General features: G+C 40.6%; 1 protein-coding gene across 1 annotated transcript in view; it reads left to right on the top strand.

The window, feature by feature from the left end:
- LOC136827880 (DNA-directed RNA polymerase II subunit RPB1-like) overlaps positions 1-23146 on the top strand; it is a 144089-nt gene that overhangs the window by 17371 nt on the left and 103572 nt on the right. Inside the window, exons 3-6 of the mRNA XM_067085344.1 lie at positions 146-415; positions 11456-11771; positions 15044-15557; positions 22863-23085. Of these exons, the coding sequence (XP_066941445.1) occupies positions 146-415; positions 11456-11771; positions 15044-15557; positions 22863-23085 (1323 nt within the window). The remainder of the gene's footprint in view (positions 1-145; positions 416-11455; positions 11772-15043; positions 15558-22862; positions 23086-23146) is intronic.

Here is a 23146-nt window from a genome sequence, read left to right as displayed (position 1 = left end):
ATTTTGTTGAGAATGTAGTTGATCTTTTAAGATTATGTAAATTTTTATTTAATGCAATCAGATCTGAGCAATAAATATCATGTACTGAAATAAAATTCTGTATACTCAATATATATTCCTAATTTTAAGAATGTTATTTGCACAGAGACGAATGTCAGCTACAGAGGGTGGCATTAAATATGCAGAAGTTTATGAAAATGGACGACCAAAGTTGGGTGGCTTAATGGATCCCCGTCAAGGATGCATTGATAGGAACACAAGATGCATAACATGTGCTGGAAACATGACAGACTGTCCAGGTCACTTTGGTCATATGGAGCTTGCCAAGCCAGTTTTTCACATAGGATTTATTACAAAAACCATCAAGATTCTGAGATGTGTGTGCTTCTACTGCAGTAAACTTCTCTTCAATGCAGTAAGTTTACCTATAGTTATACTTGCTTTGACTAGATTTACTGTACTGCATATCAGTTGATGAATCTCTCTCATTTATACCCAGCTGCTGCTTATAAGATATGGGTTATACGGTATATCTGTTCTAGTAATGTTAAAGAAATATATGAGCTTTTCAGTCGAGAAACATGCCAAGTGCCATTTTTGAAATATAATAAATTAAATTAAAAAATACTTTGACCCAGGATGGCGCTTGACATGTTTCTTGACTGATAGCCTCATATACAGTATAAGTTGACCCCCCGGATTCGCGGACTCAGCAATTCGCGGGATTTTCTGTGGCACCTATCTATAAATTATTTGCAGGAAAACTCATCCATTCGCAGACTTTTTCTTAGAGCAACATTCTGTATTTTCATATTATTTTCGTGACTAAATACTGTACTGTACCTACATATACATTTTATGGTAAAATAATGATTTACAGTACTAATTTTCAAATAATATTAAATTTAATAAGATTAAATAACATTAAATAATAGAAATAATAATTTTATATATGACACCAAGTAATTACATTACTTTAAGGGTATCGGCGGCCTGCGATTTTGGTGATATTGGCTCAAATTCGTGAAAATTAGTTATTGTCATATTTCCACGGATCTGGGTCCCGCCATTGCCACGCGTAAGATTTTATCGATACTGAAGCCTTTTAAACGGTTTAAAGGCCAATTTAAAGGCCACACCCAAGTAGAGAATTAAAGGTCTGGTTAGGGTGGTTTTACTATTTCATTTGCATTCATTCTTCAGGTATTTGTATTTCTTTTCATTGCGTATTCTTTCGTATGCCGTACAATATGTTTTCCTGATAGAGATGGCAACGCTTCCCAGGACTGAATAATGCGAGCCAGTTGTCCCGAGAGAGAATTCTTGTATTTCTTTGATGTAATCGTGTATTTGTTATTTTCAATCCATTGCAACACTTCCTCGGACTTTTGGATGTTAATTGTGTATTATATATATTACCAACATGCCAAAAAGAAGTTTAGTGTTTAAGGAACCAAGCTCTCGAATATCAAAACTTATCTTGAAGCTAAAAGTATAGACACAGCTAATGTTATGGCTTCTCACAAGTTGCCACCAACCACGTGTGCTGAGGAGATGCCAAGTACTTCATATTCTATTAAGCCGCTCGAGTGAAATCTATTATTTCCTTGCAAAAATATATCAAGATGATGATGATGATGGCACCGACGACTTTGTTTTGAAGTTATCTGATGATGAGGAGAGGGAGGAGGAAGAGAATGAGCATTTTCAAGATGTAATTGCTAACCCTGACGTAGCTTCTGGAGATATGGAAGCTGCTGGTGCTCTCGCATTGTGGCAAAGATCACTAGACAGGGAATTCATATATAAAGTATTTGTTGGTGAAGGGGATTCGACAGCATATAAAGGAGTATGCAGTTTGAATGAGGGCACTGGGCCTTATGGCACTCCATATCCAGTGCTCAAGGAAGAATGCATAAACCACATTCGGAAGAGGATTGTCTTTCATCTTATGGCTTTGAAAAAGATACACAATATGTTTCGAAATATGTAACAACAACAAACAAAGTTATGTTTAGGAGTGAGCTTGGAGGACTCAAGAAATTGAGTGATAGCACGGTCATAAAGCTTGGAACATGATATCAGCTATGCATCAAGTTCATTGCTGCCTATTATGAGAAAAATGACAGGAGAAAGCCTGAAAGGCCCTCAGATGAAAGAGAAGACCAGGAAACGAATGTCTGCTATGCATTCAAGAAAGCAAAAGAAGCAAAGAACATCAAAAGGAGGATATGAAGGAGGGGCTCATTAGCCTTCTAAAAACCTGGCAGCACAAGAGTTGAGTGGCATTCTATGATTATCCCCAAAAATAATATAAACTATTTTCTTTAAGTGATAAATGTTTTTTTTTAGAGGGAATAATATATCTCTTATAAAAGAGAGGGGAACAAGTGCAATGTAGGCTTTTCCAAGAAACTTTATATGCTTCTAAAAGCAAAATAAATGGTTAGCAAAACTTTAACTGCATTTTTCTCAAAACTTACTTTTCTACATTCAAATTCCAAAACTCCCTTATTTATGAATGGATTTTAAAAATCTAAAAGCAATTTGAACAAAGATAGTGAGAGAACACATCGGCAAATTTATTTTTCTTTTTCTCTAAAAAAATTTTTTACCAAGATTTAATATATAATTTTATGGTATTTTTTATTGCACTTTTTAAAATATTTCTTTAAAATAGCATACATCACATATTAGATTTTTGAGTTTGCCGTTTTATTTGGTAGGAACTAAACTTTCTGCAATTACTTTTGTTTTTAAATTGAATGATAAATAAAGGAGATGTACTTTAAAAAAACATAAAAAATGTTATGTTTAAAAGAAAAATATTTAAAAAAAAAAGTTTTCATCCAATTCACCTGAAATTTTGTATGCTTCTTTGGTCAAACTAGAGGTAACATCTGTGGAAGTTTGAACACCATCACTCAAAATTAATCCCCGACCCCGCCGATACCCTTAAATGGCAGCTTAAGAATAATAATTTTATATATGACACGTACCAAGTAATTACATTACTTTAAACGGCAGCTTAAGAATTGAAAATTCACGGTGGCGCTCTTTTGTTTTGGTGCAGGTAAGTGCCCTGCCCACTTTCTGGGAAGAATAGGTAAAACGTAGCTGAAGAGCTCACTTCATTTCTGCCATTGATGAGCAAACATCAGTCGTTCAGCAGTTGTGTTTTGTTAAATTCACTAGTTTCACCGAATGGTTTGGTTGGCTATCAAAGGATTTGGTGAAGTATTCTTTCACTTGGTAGCCTCCAAGCTATATTTTCATAGCTTAGCCTTTTTCAATTTTTTGGACTATTATGTCGAACACGAGTGTGACCAGTAACCGGTATTGCAGCAAAGCTGTAATACTAGGTTGACTTCATTTAAACATGATGAACAGTCTGTTTGTTTTCACTGCTGTAGACAAGTATGTTCCCCGACTTGACTTGCGAGGAATGTAGGGATTGGGACATAAGCAAATGAAAAGTTTTGACCAATCATTTGGGTAAATTAGAGAAAGCTAGGCTTAGGAAAGTGGCTGCTAGACCCTAGACTAGAGCTTCTGTGTCCTATACTCCTAAACCTGCCCTTTAAACATCTGACTTACCTGGTAGTTATATATATAGCTTAAGTCCCTGACACGCGGCAGAATTTCAAAACTCGCGGCAATCGCCGATGGGTAGTCAGGTGTACCACCTGTGCGCCTTCTACCCAGGTACATGGAACTATTCCAACTATTCCTCAGATCTTCCCTGCCGCCGTACCAGTTGCATCGTTAGGAATTTCGCTCGTTTGGCCCGTGTTTTTTCACAGTTTTTGGTGAAGTACACTTTGGCTTTGGCTTTCGCTTGTTTTTAGATTTTATTAACTAGAGGCTAGACGCCACTTTTAGATACTGTTGGTTTAAACCCTTGCTTGTTTTCATCTCTCTTACGATTTTCCTTTTTCCAAGATGTCTGACTCTGCTTCGAGTGTGAGAATGTGTGTGAGGGAGTTTAAACCCGGCTTGCGATAAGCCGCTTTAGATCCCCACTCGATTTGTGTAAATTGCAGAGGTAAGAATTGTGAGTTAAAGGACAGGTGTGATGAATGTTTGGGTTTATCAGAGAAAGAGTGGATGGTTTACTATCGCTATGTTTCGAAGCTTGAAAGGGATAGGATCAGAAGAGCCGGGAGTAATAGATCTCGCTCTTCTAGAGATAATCAGAGAGTTGACAATTCTCCGCTTATTAACAATCCTATTATTCCTTCCCCAGTAGTGGTAGTTCCAGACACCCCCACTGATTCTGATAATGAGCCAACTTTGAAAGACATCATGACGGCCATTCAAACCTTTAGACAAAGGATAGAATCCCTCGTAAGAGACTAGAGAGGATTTATGGTCAAATGTGAGAGATTTTAAACACTCAAGTGTTGGTGAGAAAATAAAAGTGAAAGTGTTGTGGAGGGTGCGATTGCTCGGTCCTGTCGTGCTCCTAGTCCTAGACCTCTTCCAAGCTCACCAACCCCTGTGAGAAGGAATGTCGACAGATGAAGGGAGGCGAGAGGCTTTAGCTACTGGGCAGTCGTCCCCTCGAGCGTACCTGTTGACGCTTCCCAGGACGCTCACCCTCGCCATAGGAAAGGCGAGGTTAAAGTTTTTTTTTTTTCATCCACCGGTTGCTGTACGTCAACCGGAGGAAGCTTTTGACCGATGTCGCACAGGCGGCCAGTTCTCAAGTAACCTCTAGGTTTGACGGGACAGCGAACTTTAGAAGTCTGGACGCCAGGAAGCCAGGAGGAGGACGCCAGGACGTCGAGCGTTGAGAAGCTGGACGCCAGGACGTCAGGCTTCAAGAAACTGGACGCCAGGACATCAAGCGTCGAAAGGCTAGACGCCAGGGCGTCGGGAAGCTGGACGCCAGGACGTTGGGCGTCGAGAAGCTGGACGCCAGGACGTCGGGCGTCAAGAAGCTGGACGCCAGGACGTCGGGCGTCGAGAAGCTGGACGCCAGGACGTCAGGCATAGAGAAGCTGGACGCCAGGATGTCAAGTGTCGAGAAGCTGGACTCCAGGACGTCAAGCGTCATGAAGCTGGACGCCAAGACATTAAGCTTCAAGAAAATGGACGCCAACACGCCAGGCGTCAAGGGACTGGACGCCAGGGAGCCGAGCGTCAGGATGATATTTTGAAAGACGTCGCTACTTCCGTCTTCGGAAAATCGGAAGAAGAGAATGATGATATCCCGCATTCTCCTTTGGATCCTATTGAAGAGATTTCTGACGAAGACAATATTAAAGGCCATCAACTTTCTTCAAACTTGAAAAGACTTATGAAGCTATTTTCGGAAGTTTTTCCAGAGAACTTTATCCCGACTGCTTCTCGTTCCCCGCCTTCAGAATTTTCTCTTGGGAAGGCGTATAAGAGGGCAGCATTTACGAAGATGGTTTTTTCCCGCTCGTCCAAAAAAGCGCTTAAAGTTATGAATGAGTGGATGCTTTCGAAGAGGGAACAAGGAAAGACAACCTTTGCTTTTCCTCCAGCCAAGCTAGCTTCGAGGTCTAGCTTTTGTTATCAAACTGGAGAATCGTTCGGCCTCGGAATACCTGCCTCTTCCCAGGGAGACTTCTCAAATCTGATTGACTCTTCTTGTCGAGTGGCCATGGAGAAAACGAAGTTTTGTTGGTCAACATCAGAGTTGGACCACCACCTCAAAAGAATTTTTAGGGCCTTTGAGGTCTTTAATTTTTCTGGACTGGACCCTGGGAGCTTTAGGAAGGAGGATGGAATTATTCAACACGACTGATACCGAAAAACTCGTATATCTGATGTCGTGTATGGATAAAGAACTCAGAGTTGGTGCCAACGGATTAGCTGCTCCTTTCTCAGCGGGAATTCTGAAGAAAAGGGCCCATCTTTGCTTTTTCCTGGCTAATGGGGTCATGCCCAATCAAAAAATCAGAACTGATTTATGCCCTCTCTTTTTCTTCTCACCTCTTCCCTCAACATTTAGTAAAGGAGGTCTCTTCATCCTTGGCCTAGAAAACCACGCAAGATCTGATATCTAAATCAGCAAGAAAAGTCCTACCAACGACTTTCTTCACTAAAAAGAGTAAGGCTGAGGCTCCTGTGTTTCAGGTGTCTCAGCCCTTTCGTGGGCGGCCCTCCGGTAGAGGTTCCTCTAGGAAGGCTAGAAGAACGACAACGAGAAGAGGCTCTAGACAGGGAAGAAGCAGGACCTGACTATCTTTTCCTGGTGGTAGGAGCCACACTGTCCAGCTTCTGGCAAGTGTGGGAGGAAAGAGGAACGGACCTATGGTCCATTCAGTTACTCTAAGAGCGGTACAAGATCCCTTTCCTGAGGAGACCCCCTCTAACAGCAAGACCAATAGACCTTTCTGCCAAATGCAACGACAGAACCAAGGCAAAGGCTCTACAGCAACAAGAGTGTATGATGTTGCAAAAGGAGGCCATAGAGATCGTTCGAGATCCGAAATCCCCAGGATTCGACAATAGGTTTTTCCTGATCCCCAAATGCTCGGGGGGTTAGAGACAGGTGCTAGACGTCAGTGCACTCAACCTTTTTGTGCAAGAAAATGAAGTTCGCTATGGAAACGACAAAATCAGTTCTAGCAGCGGTCAGACAGCATGACTGAATGGCCTCACTGGACCTCCAGGATGCGTGCTTTCACGTCCCCATGCACCCGAACTCCTAGAATTTTCTGAAGTTCGTTCACCGGAAAGTTTTTTCCAGTTTCGGGATCTCTGTTTCGGCCTAAGCAGAAGGGGCTGGCGTCTGGCGCCGAAGTCGAGACCTCAAGAGCAAGTTACCCCCTATTGAGGGACGTCATGATAAGTCTTCACAGGCTCCAGGTTGTAGCCACTGGAGCAGCCCGGAGCTCTTCCCTTCCAGCTCCAAGGGTAACTCTCCTACTAGGAGTAAACGTAGACAGTCCTGTTCAGTCAGGATACCAGGCAGCAAGAGCATGGTGGACGCTGTGCTGCCTTCCGTACATCCTCCTCTTCCTCCTTCGGATGGGTACTCGTCTGCTGAACCCTCTCCATGATGAGGAGGAAATAATTCCCGTAGTTGAGGCTTCCCTAGCCTGTCCCCAACAGCAGGAAGCCCCGCATATAGCTTTACTGCAAAATATGCAGCAGACTTTGTCTTCTCTGGTGCAAGTGTGACAACGAGGCAGAGACTAGAAGGATAACAGACGTCCAACTAAAGCTTCTAGACGTCCAGAGGTTCAAGACGCTGAACGTAGTGAAAATGAAACTCTAGACGCAGGATGCACTGGCGTCAAGCATCTAGGAGTGAAACACCATGACGACAAGTGTCAAGGAACTGGATCCCAAGATGTCAAGCGTCAAGGCATTGGACGTTGGGACGTCAGGCGTCAAGATATTGAAAGACGTGGAGGTAGCTCAGGACGCAAGATGCACTGGCATCAAGCGTCTAGCACAGATTTTCACAAGGATGATTGCCAATGTAACAGAGTTTTTCTTCACACGAGAAACATCAGAATCTCCTTGTACTTAGACGACTGGCTCCTCAAAGCTCCTTCCCGCACACGCTGCCTGGAGGATCTTCAGACCACGATTCAGGTATAGGAGGAACTAGGTCTACTGATAAACAGAGAGAAATCTCAACTGATCTCACCCCAAGAAGTTCTGTACCTTAGGATGAAGATTCAGAGTCAGGACTTTGGAGAATTGAATCTATGCCCGTTACAGTTTAATCCAAATCAGAACTGGGACAAGAAAATAGATCTGGAGACCAAGTGCATCCCCATTTCGGAACCAATAAGGCCGTACTTAGAGTGGTGGAACGACCCCGTCAAGCTCCAGGAGGGCCTTTCTCTACATTAGAGGAGCCTAGACCTAGTGTTGTTCTCCGACGCGTCGGATTCAGATTGGGGAGCAACACTAGGGAAAGAACAAGTTTCGGGCTCCTGGACCAGACAGCAGGAGAAGTGAAACATCAACCAGAAGGAACTAACTGCAATCCTTCTAGCTCTCAGGGAGTTCTAACACACAGTGGAGAACAGCATTGGCCTGCATTAGCAAACAAGGGGGCACTCACTCCTTGGTCGGGTTGGCAGGTTCATCCTTGCTAAGATCCTTGGAGAGGATATGATGTATGATGCCAGTGGCATTTTTAGATTTATTATCGACGCTGGTCTTCTCACAAAAATATATCTCATTGGTTTTCTTTTATCGTTTTATTGCTTTTATAACAGCTATGTTGTTTTATTTAATTAATGTCGGCATCAGTGACCCAGTTACCACGATGCCAGATAACTTAATATCATTCATTCATTCCTCTCCTGTCAGACCTGCTTGGCCAACCAGTGGGTGAGCCCTTTCAGTAACCTAGCCTCTATGGAGCAATTTCTCTCTCTGGGAAGGCTCCATATGAGAACCCTTCAGTTTTACCTGCAGGCTAGCTGGGACAGGAGAGCTCATCCAGACACATTTGTCTTCCCTGTCTCTCAAGAAATCAGGGATTATCTCTTTTGGTGGATATCAGAAGACAGACTGTCAGAGGGAAAGTCCCTTCTCCCATTGAGCTCCAACCTAGACTTTTATGCTGACGCATTAGATCCAGGTTGGGTGGCTCTTCTAGGCAACCAGGAAGTGTCCAGAACGTGGTCCCAGGAACAGAGTCGCTGGCACATCATCCTCTAGAAACTGACAGCAGTTCGTTTGGGCCTACAACACTGCAACAGAAGTTTATAACCAAATGTTGACTATGCATTCAGACAACACTATGGCCTTGATATATATAAAGAAGCAAGGAGGGGACTCATTCATTTTCCCTTTGCTAGGCGGCAAGATCTTTATGCCTTCTTGCCATTCTGTGTGGTATGAGAAGTCCTCAACAAGTTCCGCAACCACACAAACGTCACGATGACTTTAGTGGCCCCATTCTGGCCAAAGCAGGAATGATTCCCATATCTCCTCAAGCTTCTGACAGACTTCCCGAGGTTGTTACCACAAAGGCCAAGTCTGCTCAGACAGCCCCACTTCAGGCGGTTCCACCAAGGATTGTCCGCTCTGGCTGGGACAGGGTTCAGACTGTCAGGAAACTCCTCATAGAGAAGGAGTTTTCAAGAGCAGCTTCAGAGGCAATTGCGTAATGTAGACGTCCTTCCTCTGACAATGTCTACCAAGCCAAGTGGGTATTCTTTAGAGCCTGGTGTAGAAGACATGACATCGTGTCTTCTAAGACATCTGTAGCAGACATTGAAGACTTCCATCTTTATTTGAGGACGTCTTTGCTTCTCAGTCCTCCATGGAGAAACTTAGTTCGCGTTTGTCTAAGGACAGGTATGGCAGGGTGAAAAGGCCTAGACCTTCATGATTGACTCTGTTGTCCCATGGTCATTCTAGTTGTTTTGTTTGAGCCAGATAACTGATGGAGATCCATAGTTGAGTATATCTTAGTTTAACCAGACCACTGAGCTGATTAACAGCTCTCCTAGGGCTGGCCCGAAGGATTAGATTTATTTTGACGTGGCTAAGAACCAGTTGGTTACCTAGCAACGGGACCTACAGCTTATTGTGGAATCCGAACCACATTATAGCGAGAAATGAATTTCTATCACCAGAAACAAATTCCTCTTGTGAGTGCTGCTGTTGTGCCTGCAGCCATTTCTAGGAGCCCTGGGTCTCTAGATAAGCAGTTAGGTAGTAAGCCTTCGCACCAAGTCTTCCATTCTATTGCTGATGGTCCAAATTTTGATTTTGTCAAGGCCACTGGTATTTTTGCATCCGGCTTTTGTGGCTTTTACGGACTGTCTTTCTAAAGTGAAGGTAAGCATGCCAGATAGTTGTGTTCTCCTGGCAATTGTCAACACTCATCGGTGGCAATAAGTGCCAAAATCCACAGATTTTTGGTTATTGGCTGCTCTTTTAGGTATGTATCGGCGCCAATACATGATTATTGGCACCGATAAACGGAAATTGGCACATGTCGGTACTGAAAATTGCCGATTTTCCACACTAAATAAGCACTGAAAATCCGGATCACCGATAACCAAGCCCGCCGATAACCAGGGACTGCCATTATTTACTAATTCCAGCTGGAAATGCCAAAGGTTCTGCAAAAGCTGCTTTAATGTAACCTGGACATTGTCTTGAGACACTTTTCGTTGAAAACACTGTCTGGTGGTCTTTGCTTCAGCCAAAAGAGTAAGTGAATTACAAGCAGTTTCATTATTAGTAGGGTTTTCACATACTGGAGTAGAATTTTTTTTTTTTTTTTTTCTTCTCTCTCTCCATGAAGAGAATGTCCAGTCCAAAGCTCTTCCAAAATTTTCCACTGTTCCCTGTCCTGGAAACTCTAACTCATGAGGAAGAATAGCTACTTTTATGCCCTGTTAAGGGTTTACACATCCCATCTTATCCATTAAGGAAGCAGTGTAGGAACCTATTTTGCATTGTCATGAATCCTGGGGTTCCTATGCTTCAGAATGCTTTGGCTTTCTTTACTAAGTCCTTAATCCTAAAAGCCCACCATGCATTGTCTCCAGAGGACTGTCCCCTATTGAAGGTGAAACCACACGATGTCAGTGGTGGCTACATCTGTTAGTTTTCATCAGCACTTCTTACTAGACCATCTAGTTTTGGTGGTACAGGAAGGTGTAGTTGTTTGTTTGCTTCTAACTACTTGAGGGATGTCGAGATCCAGAATGAAGACTGCCATACACTAGCACATGTAGTTTAGCCAGGGGAGATTATCTCCTAGTCTCCCCATTATCCGTTATGAACAGGTAAAGGTTGTCACCGTCGACCTTCCTCCTGGCAAGTAGGGAACTGTGTGTGAGTTTGTACATTGTAATATCTTACTGTACTTTTCTTTAAACTATTTTGATAAGTTGTATTTTTCTTTTCAATTATTTTGATAAGTTGTATTTGCTTTGTTTTCTCTTGGGTAAGGACATAAAAAGTTGTTTAGATTAAGTAATGTTTGTTTTATGGTGAACAGCCATTGCTCTTGTTGGAGAAGGCTACCCTGAGCTGATCAAATACTACTTTTTTTTTTTTTTACATATAAATTGGTCTTGTTGTTTTGGGTGTGAGGTGCCACGGCAACTCAGATAGGTGGTAATTTTTTAGGGTACATGGTTTAGTTGTGGTTGTAGGCCTGAAGCACTTATGCCTAACTTGCCATTCTGTGTTGCACAATCATCTACCATTTTATCAGATTCATGTTAAAATATAGCGGAAACTGGATATGCTATAATTTTTTTTGAGAGAGATTCATTGGGTAATAATGCAGAAGGTTAGTGTGCTCTTGGTCCCTCATATTGCTGTTAAAAATGGAATAATTAGTCTCAAAGTTGTATGATTAAGATTAAAAAGTAGAAATGATGGTATATTAGATGTTGAAAGAGATTTAGGCTATTCAGAATGTAAAACATACAGCTTACATGTTTAGTATAAAGTAACCATAGCTTGTGCAAACTCTCTCTTCAAGCAAAATCCAAAAATTCGTGAAATTGTGACCAAATCCAAGGGTCAACCAAGGAAGCGTCTTCTTCATGTGTATAACTTGTGCAAATCCAAGATGATTTGTGAAGGAGGTGATGATGTGGATGTTGGTAAAGATCCTGAGGATCCTAGTGTACTGAAGAAGGGCAGTGGCCATGGAGGTTGTGGTCGCTACCAGCCAAAAATCAAGCGAGTGGGGTTGGAGTTGATTGCAGAGTGGAAACATGTCAATGAGGATACTCAGGAAAAGAAGCAAGTTCTAACTGCAGAACGCGTATATGAAATCTTCAAACACATCACAGGTTTGTAATTGGTTCATCAGTAGTTTGATTTAAGTAATTTCCATTTAAGACTTTTTAGATCAATTGTTTCCATTGTCTCCATAAACTATGGTATTTAGAATTTTAATGGTAAACTTACTGTAATTTTCAAATTGAATGTATTAGAAACAAAACGTATTTTTTCAGAGGATAAAATGTACAGTGGCTAACATTGTATTCAAACAATGAATTTTTGTTCTACAAGAAAACTTGGTCAGTGATTATTTTGATTTGGCATAAGACTGTTGATTTCCATATGCTGTGGAGAGTACATAACTTCTCTGTAGTTTATTTGCTCTTTCTTCTGTTAGTAATAAGGTACCATATTTCTTTTTCATCCAAATAGTCACTACGGAGATCTATTTGGTCTACAGTTTCTCTCTCTCCCTTGATGGGTGAGCACGTACCCATAGACTTTAGTTATTTTTACCATAGTCTGACTAATGTTTTCCAAGTTGATTTGGATTTGACTTCAACCTTATTTTAATAACTGCTGGTGGTTTTTGATTTCTTGACAATCCTTAAAGTATGTAGCCTAATGTAATAGCCTATGCTGAAATTTTTTTTTAGCATGTATGTTTTTTTTGTGTGTGTGACATTTGAAAACTTTGTTTTTCATATCTAAATATTTGAGCATCACCATAGGAAGTTAGATAGTGACTCACCCTACTTTGAAAGTATTATACTCTCTCTCTCTCTCTCTCTCTCTCTCTCTCTCTCTCTCTCTCTCTCTCTCTCTCTCTCTCTCTCTCTCTCTCTCTCTCTCCTTGAAAACCCAGTGAATAAAAACATCTACTGGGAGGTTCTCTGATAATATTGAATCCAGTTTGGTTTTTACATGGCTTTCATTCAACTTGGCTTCTGCATCTGTCCATCTGTTTGGGTCAAATCTTGTAACTCAATTTTCAGCCTGTTCCCTTTGTCCGATAGACTTGAAATTTTGTACGATTACTCAACCCTGGTGACAATACAACCTTACATGATCAGTAAGTCAGCAGTGACCTCTCTCTATCTCAGGATATGTATGAAAATCTTCGGATTTTTCATGCCTTCTTTGACAAAGAAGAGTAAGTTTTCACTATAGATTTTTCAAACCTTCTTTGGCTAGACAGGATAACACGTTCAATTTCGTCAGCTACAGTCGTAATTCAGTTACAATTTTTGTCTAAACTGAAAAGTATAAAACAAAAAAATTTTAAAAATTTAAAACTCTTTTATTGAAATCTACTAAAAAGTAAAAAATAATTTTTTGAGACACCAAGATTTTCGTACAATTAAATGTCTACAAAAATAAAAGCGTGGGTGCGAAACTTGGAAGGAAATGCTGCAAGAAATAAAAAATATTCAGTATTTCTTTTCCTGTAGTGTTTCCTTCCATGTTTGGCAGCCACGCTTTTATTTTTGTAGACGTGATTAATTGTAAGGAAATCCTGGTACAGTATGTCTAAAAAATTTATTAAATACATTTTAGTGCATTTTAATAAAAGTGTTTTAAATTTTTTTTTATATTTGTTATGATAAACTAATCTTTTGTTTGTCATATATACAACTTTTGTAGTAAGGATTCCTATCCTTTGGTGATCATACAGGTGAATTCTACTCCTTTTTCCATAAGGGCATCAAATTCCATAATTTTCTCCCTAAGATTTATCCTGTACAGTCTGAAACACTTCATTGGACAGTTGTTGACAGTGATCCCTCTCTCTCTCTCTCTCTCTCTCTCTCTCTGCACCATTCCTTATGACTCTTTGAGAGTAAAGTGCTTTCAGGTAACCTGTGTGTAATGGGTTGCTTTTTTACATACTTCTTTTACACCCAAGGCCTCATTTTTGTTAGTTTTTTCCTTCTCTCAAGAGGTCTCATAACCTACTAAAGCTTATTGCCCTTTTTTTTTTTTTCCTATACTGATATCCAGTTGGCCTGGGCTGGTTCAGCATGGGATATCAAACCTTAGTGGGCTGTGATTTGGTGTCTTGGAAGGATTATGATCCATTCACTCTTTGGGATAGTGGATTATGCTCCTTCCAGGACACATTATCCACTATCCCTTTGGAAGAGTGACTCATGCTCCTTCCAAAACACCATACCATAATCCACCATAATCCACCAAGGTTCAATACACCATGTTGACCCAGCTCAGGCCAATTGAATATTAGTACTGGAAAAAAGGGCAATAATCTTCAGCAGGTTAAGAAATAATCTTCAGTTAAGACACCTCTTGAGAGATGAAAAGAAAACTTGAATGTCTAGACTGATTTTAACAACTTCCATATTCTGAGCAGAATTATAGCTGGATTGACTTTTTTTTTTTTTTTTTTATTAAACTTTACTTAAATTTGTGTTGATGGGCCCAAGCCTAAGTAGCATGTCTTCAGTTTCTGACCTACTAATGTTGCTAGCAGTGGATTGCATTTTATACAGATTTGTCTAGGAAGTGATGCTATTAAGAGATAAGGGTGAGTGAGGGTGTCAGTAGTATTTAGGTCCACCTTGCTTGACGTGGATCTTAGTGCCAGAGATCATAGTAGGACTCTTTCTGTAAAACTGAAAGGTCTGCCATTTGAGTTGAAGATTGATTAATGATAATTGCAAATGTTTTTCTTTTTGTGTAACACTGTAATTCATACTAATCTTGTCTTGCTCAAGTATTATTGCATTTCATATAAATTGATTTTAATGCCTTGCACCTGTTGTTCAATGCTCTTTGGAAGCTATGACACTGGATGGCAACTGTGATTAATAATTAGTAGTCTTGCCAATAAGTAATCAGCAAGAAAGTTAATCATTTCAGTAATTTAACCAAAAGATGTAATGATTATTTCCTTAATTTTTACTCTATAACATTTTGTATGAATAATGTATTTTGTCAGAGCATAATTTTAAAGTTTTTAGGATAGTGCAAAACAAGTACAGGCGGTCCCCGGTTATCGGCAGGGGCTCCATTCTGATGGTGTGACAATAACCGAAGATCGCCGATTTTCGGTTAGTGGCACCTCTGTTAGGTATGTATTGGTGCCAATGCCCAATTATCAGTGCCGATAAGCAGAAATCAGCGATTTTTGACACCGAAAATTGCCGATTTTCGTTGCTAGACAAGCGCTGTTAAACTGGATCACAGATAACCAGGGACTGCCTGTCGTAGTATACTTTTTCTATTTTCTACCAAAGGCTTTAGAGCCTTAGGCAGTAATCTTTAGGATTGTGGGCATTAGTTGTTGAATTGATGTAGGTATTAATATTCATTAATTTTTCAGATGAAGAATGTTATTTGTTGGGTATGGATCCAAAATATGCACGCCCAGATTGGATGATCTTGACAGTGTTACCAGTCCCACCTCTTCCTGTTCGGCCTGCTGTTGTTATGCATGGTTCAGCTCGAAATCAGGACGATCTTACACACAAACTTGCAGACATCATCAAAGCAAATAATGAACTTATACGAAATGAACAAGCAGGTGCTGCTGCACACATTATTGTTGAAAATATCAAGATGCTTCAGTTTCATGTTGCAACTCTAACTGATAATGATATGCCAGGTATGCCTAGAGCCTTGCAGAAGTCAGGAAGACCTTTGAAAGCAATCAAAGCAAGGTTAAAAGGTAAAGAAGGTCGAATTCGAGGTAATCTTATGGGTAAGCGTGTTGACTTCTCCGCACGTACAGTCATTACTGCAGATCCAAATCTACGTATTGATCAAGTTGGTGTTCCAAGGTCGATTGCACAAAATCTTACCTATCCAGAAATTGTCACACCATTCAATATTACAAAGTGAGTTTGTGTGGATTTCAGGTGTTTCACATAATGAAATAACTTTAATTCTGAGTTTTTAATATAGGTATAGAAATTATGATATAGATTTTTTCAACAAAAATACAAACCACTGCATTACTAGAAGTTACACTTTGTATTTTCAAGAGCATTTTATCAAGATATGCCATAGATAAAAGCCATATGGTTTTAGTTATTAGGCCCAGTCTTCTAATATGTATTGTTCCCTTATTTTCTCAACTAAGCCTACAATTTGGTTCAAGTTTAAGTAAAAATGGTCCTTAGTAGGTTTTCATTCCTCATCTAGTGTATAATTCATTTTCATCCTTTTATAGTTTTATTTTTCTCAATAATAAACATGGTCTTTTCATGTTCACTGATTGTAGGGCTCAGTATTTCTTACCTAGTGTAAATAGTATCATCCTCATATTTTAAAGGTAATTTGTATTTTTCCGAACTATACAAACATGAGGTCTTTACAGTTAAATGCCCACCTCATGCCACCCTTCATTCTGATACCAGGCCTGAAAGGCAAAATGAATGCTTACCATCTGGGTGGGCAGGACTCCCACCAGTTGGATGGTAGTTAACTGCCTACCACCATGTTTAAAAATGAAACGGCTGTTGCCAGCTGTGCTGAAGCATATTCCTTATGGAAAGACCTCAGGTTTGTAAAGTTACGAAAAATACGAATTACTTTTAAAATTTGTCATGTTTCTCCACAACAGTAATTACTCTCCCCCCACCAGTAGCAGATGGGCTTTTTTTTTTATAGACATGATGAATCTGTCAAAACATAATGTAGTTGCAGGAGAGTATAAAAAAATTAGTAGGAACACAGAATGCTATGACACCAGTTTTGTGTGGTGGGCTGGGAGATGAGGAGTGCTGCTGCTGCCTGGATGCCCAGCAATCATGATAGAGTATTTTACCATATAGTACTTGTGTTATCTCTAGTTTTGTTATCAATAACTAAGTGAAAAATTTTTCTTCACAACCCCATTGATCATCCATTGCTTTGTTTTTACAGATGGGGAAATTCCCTTTTCATACCACCTTAATTGGTCAAGATTAATAGCCCTCTACTACTCTTACCCAGTTTGGCGAGTGACACCTTCATTGCTCATCATTCATTAGGTTTTGCTAATGAAATTTTCAGTTCATTCAGTTTATGTTTCCCTTTTTGGGTTGTGACACAACTGGTTTTTACTCGTTATTGCATAATTCTTAATTGCTGATGGTTGAAGTGTTCATTTTAGATATTCTGTTTTATTGTTTTAGAATTTTTGTTTCTCTTACACAGTAACCTGTTAACCTTGCAGTTTTCTGAACCATTTGAAAACACTGAGCTGTACTGTAGTGAGTGAGGGCCATTGTGTGTTTTGGATGAGTTTAGCCCAGTTGTTGTAATATTGTTTGTTTTTGATCAGTGATGAGTTTTCTACCTTTCCTCAGTGTAATGATCTACCTGTGCAAGCTTGGAGCTGTCTGACTTCACTGGAGAAGGACCCATAACTTTGGTTTTGTACCACAGAGAATATTGTTCTCCTCAGCTTATATGCAAAATGTGCTGATTGGTGGATGCATCACATAAACATCTACACCAGTGTCTTCCTGATGCTCTTCAGACTCATTTCTTTCAGGGTGTTTAGCCTTTTATACCTTTCATTGCCATCTGTTAAGGGGTGTGTTTCTTTGGTTGTTGCATCTTCTTGTGTCACTCTTTCTCATTCAGCAAATTCATGGGGTTACTGTGATACTGAATAGGAAAACGAATTAGACTCTTCTGGGTTGTGCTCTAACTGCTTCTGATGGTCCCCCAGTGTGCTTGATGATCACTCTCTGCACCACACGACTTCTATCTGTGCTTTCTTTTCTGCTTACTCTTCTCTATTATGTGCTTTTTAGCTTCGTTCATTGTTTTTGCCTGGCCCCTACCATTCTGTACTTTCACTCATGTAGGCACCAGCGACAAATTGTCAGAGAAGTATACAGAATTGGCCTTCTTTGCAACATGCAAGGTGTTTTTTGTTATGCTGAATGACATGCAAAACAGGAATGGTAGGCTATTGCCTCCTGACTTTGCAAATTATACCCATCCTTGGGGTCCACAATTATGCATTCAACTTCTGTCTCAAGATGCTGTGGTGGAAAGCTGATCCTCCTGTTGCCACAACTTGAAGACATTCCTCTTTCTGAACGTAGACCGTGTGATTTAAGTTCTCTGGCCTTGCCTGTGGTAATGATTCTTAGCTTTCTTTAAGGTGCAAGGTGTTTTCTGCTAAGCTGAATGACATACAAAACAGGAATGGTAGGCTGTTGGCCCTTGTTTGGCAAGTGATACTCATCCTTATGATCCTTACCCAAAATTACAGTTATCTAGGATGTGAAATACTGATGTCTAAAGATTCTGTGATGAAAAGCTGTTCCTGTTGCCACATTCATCTTCCTGAATGTAGACCTTGTGATTAAAGTTCTCTGGCCTTGCCTGTGGTAATGATTCTCTAGAATGAAATATGGTGCACCACAAAACTTGGCATTTTGGAACCTTGGTGTGCCATTGTTTATCCTGGGTACAAGCTAGCAGATGAGCAGTGAGTCCCTGAGACATGGCGTTGTTCTCTCTCACTGTAGCAGGGATCATAGTCATTCTCAGGTCTAGTAACCATGGCCTGATTTACTCTCCAGAGGATAGTTGGGTCTCCAGATATCAATCCTTGAGCCAATAGCATGTTTTTAGGAGTGACTCAAGATCAAATTATCATAATTGAGAATTAAAGATTTTTTGTGGACTTTCACCATTCTAGACAGCTATACCTTGCCAGAATCTCTCCTCATTGCAAGAGGAGACACATTCCTTCTCTTGTCTTGTGCCGTGCCCTCGCTACCCCCAGGCACACTACACCAGATTGCTGACTGGTGTTTCAAGAAAAATGGATGCTTCCAGTGCTGCTCATACCCTTTCCAAGAGGATAAGAGTCAAATAATCTATTTGGTGAGGTTAATGTAGAATTCTTGAAGATCTCTGCACCCTTGAGGAAGAGCCTTCCTTCACTGAATTTCTGGAATTTGTCACATTCGGCTTTGAACTCATTTCCAAGATAGAAGCTTTGTGTTTGCAATTGTTCTGCGATGACAAGTGACATTTGCCTGTGGATATGATGTGTCCATGGTGAAGTCTGTCTCTACCATCCTCAAGGACATTGCAGTCATGGTGCCTGGACTGGGCACAAAGTGCATTACATCTTCCCTAGGGTGTCTCTACTTGGTTCTCTGTGCTAGACCAGTGCTTGCAGAAATTTTAAGGATCCAATGGTCACCATCCCAGGCTTGTCACTCTTCCCTTACAGTCATCATTTTTTGATGTTGTACCAGCTCCAGCACTGGTCCCTGGCTGGCTCCTGCAAAAGTGGACACAAGTGTTTCTGTAGAGAACATGTTGCAGGGATAGGTTTCTCATGGTGCCAGAGCTCCTCCACTTTCTGTGGCACACTTTCTGTGGCACTGTACCTCCTGATGAACATCATGCTAAAGAAGAGGGGCCATCTGTAAGGATCTGCCCAATCCCTTATTTTATGTTTACCTCTGGACAGTTCCACTTAGTTGACTTCTTGGAAACTCTTCTTTTTCTGGAGTTGGAAGGCTTCAACTTCGACTTCTTGGAACCTCTTCTTTTTTCTGGAGTTGGAAGGCTTCAACTTCCAACACAGAATCTGCTCCAGTACACAAGTCTTTGTTGTCCTAAATCTTATGATAGCTAGAATCTGAGGCCCAGCCCTTCACCCTGCATTGCCAGCAATTTTCTTTTCTAGGTTAAGCATTTGTATTTTTACCAGATTGGATATGTATCCTTATTGGGTCGCATATCTCCAAAACCCTTGGAGGACTTGGAGAGATCATTGATGCTCATCATGATGGGTATCACCTTACCTTTCTAGAGAATCCTTCTGTTTCCTCAAATAGTTCATTTTTACTTGTATGCCCGTGGCAGCAAGAAGTTCCAGTCACTTGATTGGGAGGTCACATCAGTTATAGCAAAGGAGGCAATTATAGAAGTGAGGTAAGACTCGCCACATTTCTACAATCATATATTCATAGTCCAGAGGGGCTGTGGGGGCTGATAATTTACCTTAATTAGTTCCGGTTGCTTTTGACCTCCTTCATGTTAAAGGCAGTAGTCTGTAACGAGTTTGCTTCCCTGGCCTCACTAAATCTACCTGATGCCTCCTACCACATTCCCATCTACCCGTTCATGATGAACTGCAGTTCATGTAGGAGGGACTAGTCTGCCAAGTTTGTGACCTCTTTTTGGGGTGTTGGTTTTGCTGCAAGATTTCACAAGAACTTCCTGTCATAGGACTCTGTCTCTGCTGTTACATCAAGAACAGATTAATCATTGCTTTGTCAAAACAAGATTGTAACCCCTCAATTCTCTTCAATTTATGCAAACCTTTAGGATTGCAAGTAAACTTGACACATCCATGGAAGCAATTCAGCAATGGCAGTAGACACTTGTAGGGAAATAGTTTGATCTTTAGAAGCAGTTTCATACTTCAGTTTTGCAGATGTTCTTAAGTGACAGCCAAGTTTGTCTGGTTTTGATTGGTCGTAGGTGTCTGCAGAAGGTTGTGCCTCACAGCTGCTTCAGGTTTGATCCCTCTAGCTTCAGCTTAACAGTTTTGGATGACAGTGGTGACTTCCAAGAATTTTTCAGTTTCAGTAACAGACAGGGTTTTGCTGAACATTTGGTGGTGATGGCAGACCATCTGTGACCATAAGTTCCTCTGGTTCTTCCAGATCTAGTTGTGATGTTCTCTAACACTTTAACTTACTTTAACTTAGGTGCTGGACCTTCAAGCAAGGGGTGTTGGTTGCAAGAGAAAAAACTTCTCCATACCAACTTCTTAGGAGCTCAAGACTGTTTTTCTTAGACGTTTAACATTCCTGATAAGCTCGGGATGGTAGGCAGGCAGACTCAGTTTGACAGTATGACTGCTATTTCTTACTTCAGGAGCCACTCGTTGTCATCAGGCTGTATTTGTGGGGGAGGGACATGAATGTGGTAAGGCACTTTTGAATTCCAAGCCCTATCATTCTGGGTGGTTGATGACCATTAACGTGTGTAGTTCATGTTGGTAAATGGGGATCTCCACCTGTTAATTTGTTCATATCATCCATGAACAAATAATTGCTACTGTATTTCTCACCTGCAGCCTGGAAGACAGATTCAGCCATTAGACGACTTGGACGTCAATGCCTGTCCCCCTTTGGCCTCATCAGGCAGTAACCAATGAAGTTTCAAACACCAGACACCCAATTGAGCCTCAGTGGCACCACTCTGGGCCCAGCGAGAATGTTCCATTAACATTTCGGATCCGGTCATTTACAACTATTAACATTTCGGATCCGGTCATTTACAAACCAAGGATTCTCCAATTCTGGAGGAAGCTTCAGAAACAGCCCCACTTTTGTAGGTTCCACATTTGGCTGGAATCTTGCTTTCTTCACACTAGAGTTTATCCAGCAGAGATTGAGAAAAAAAGAGATTTGTTTAAAAATTCATCATCTGTAATCACGAATCCATGTGACACGTTAGTGACTAACCGTAATCATGAGGAGTGGATTAGTTTTATTAAAGTGTGTGATGTAAGGAAGACTTTGTTTTAGTAATTGGAGATTTTTTCAGTTTTACCCATATCCAGAAGAAATAATTTTTATGTGTGAGTAAAGATTACAAGGTGGCTTTTCTGAAGTCTTCATCACTGGATTTGAGTGCCATTTGGGGCATTTCAGACTTACACAGTTTGGGGGACACATATGTCACAGAGGTGCCTCAAGATTTAGAATGCAGACATTCTAAAGCACACCACCCAAGGGAACTTCAGGTGTCACTTTATTTTATATTTCACTTCAGTGTATTCATCACTGGTCCAGTAAGGAAGTTTCATTGTGTGGCCTTTAAGAAAGACCGTTCTACCTTGAAGTTTCACCCGTGATACAATATCATCACATTCCACCAAAATAAATATACCCAGCTTTGTTCTTTGAATCTTCAAAAAATAGAAGGCTTTCAGTTGTTTTTGACCAGTGAATTATTCTCATTTTGTACCAAGCCAGTCATTATCATCATAATAGTATTATGTTGGGCACCCAGTGTGCAAGGCACACTGTGCTGTATGTGTTATTTAGGTTACATTCTTTGCAGTATCCCTTCAGCCTTAGCTGCATTCCCCTATGCCTTGTAACAACAAAATATTTTCTATACAAACCCAATAACCACCACAATCCAGGCTAAATATGTTGTAACATAACCTTCTGACCAAGCAAACTTGATGTTAGCCAATTAGAAGAAAAATCAGTGGAAAGAAGGCATGCACATACATATTGGTATAAAAAATGTTTAAATTTTGCACTTTTTGCACTTAACACAGCAAGTTGAACATCAGTGTTCTGTGCTGAACATCAGTGTTCTGCAACATAGCAAGTTGAACATATAGTGTCCTGCTATCATTGAGCAGTGAAGAAGCTGCATTGGAAAGGTTTGCATGGATTGTTTTTGATCAAGCTGGCATTATTCCAGCATGGGCTGTTGCTCGTGGAGCAGACACACAAGTGAAAAGATCATCGATGAAAAAACTTATCATGATTGTCTACTTCATCCCCAAGCATAACTATAATCATGCTGATATGTTGGATTATCAGCATCATAATCAACATCATCATTGTTATCCAACAGCCTCTAAGTCAAAGATGGCTAAAATTGCAGAGAGACACACATAGGCCTAAGGAGATTCAAGATTAGCAGCTTCACCTTCCCTCACAAATAAAGGTAATGGGCCTTCCAGTCAAAGAGCTTATTCCTGATAAGCTACCAGTTGTTATTTATGGCCCATTCAAGCGATATGAATGGTTTCTCCAAATTTCATTATCGTATGAAATAATCAGACAATGTGAGGATATCTGGTTGCAACTGCAAAGTTGATAATGGACCTGTCATGCAGTAGTCTGCCTGACTCAAGTGGTTAATCTTAAGGGGAATGCCTTCCTTACATCCCCACACCCGTTCTGCTTGGTTCTTTTATGCATGGAGTGAGAGATGGTGAATTGCATTGGATGATGGTCTGGGCATGGGCAATGGTAGTTTTTTTTTTTTTTTCTTAGTACAACAGGTTAATGTAATTCTATATGTATTTATTCTTTGCTTGTCTTCTCTTACAAATACATATCTTGGTGAAGTTTTCTAGTAGAGGCAGTGGTTTGTATTATCCCAGTTAGGATTTTAAAAGAAAAACTTTTATATTACAGAATGCAGGAGCTTGTAAAGCGAGGCAACAACCAGTATCCCGGGGCTAAGTACATAGTTCGTGATAATGGAGCACGTATAGATTTGAGGTACCACCCCAAACCATCTGACCTTCATTTGCAGTGTGGTTATAAAGTAGAAAGGCACATCACAGATGGAGATTTGGTCATTTTCAATCGACAGCCAACTCTGCATAAAATGTCCATGATGGGTCATAGGGTGAAAGTAAGTGCTGTTGTGTTTGGCTCTCAAGTACCCCTGTGTCTAGAGGGTGAAGTTAAAAGCT

Source organism: Macrobrachium rosenbergii, chromosome 42 (assembly GCF_040412425.1).
Source record: "Macrobrachium rosenbergii isolate ZJJX-2024 chromosome 42, ASM4041242v1, whole genome shotgun sequence".
In the NCBI taxonomy this organism is placed as follows: Eukaryota; Metazoa; Arthropoda; class Malacostraca; order Decapoda; family Palaemonidae; genus Macrobrachium; species Macrobrachium rosenbergii.
The sequence above is the reverse complement of the archived record's forward strand: the minus strand, read 5'-3'. Positions and strand labels throughout refer to the sequence as shown.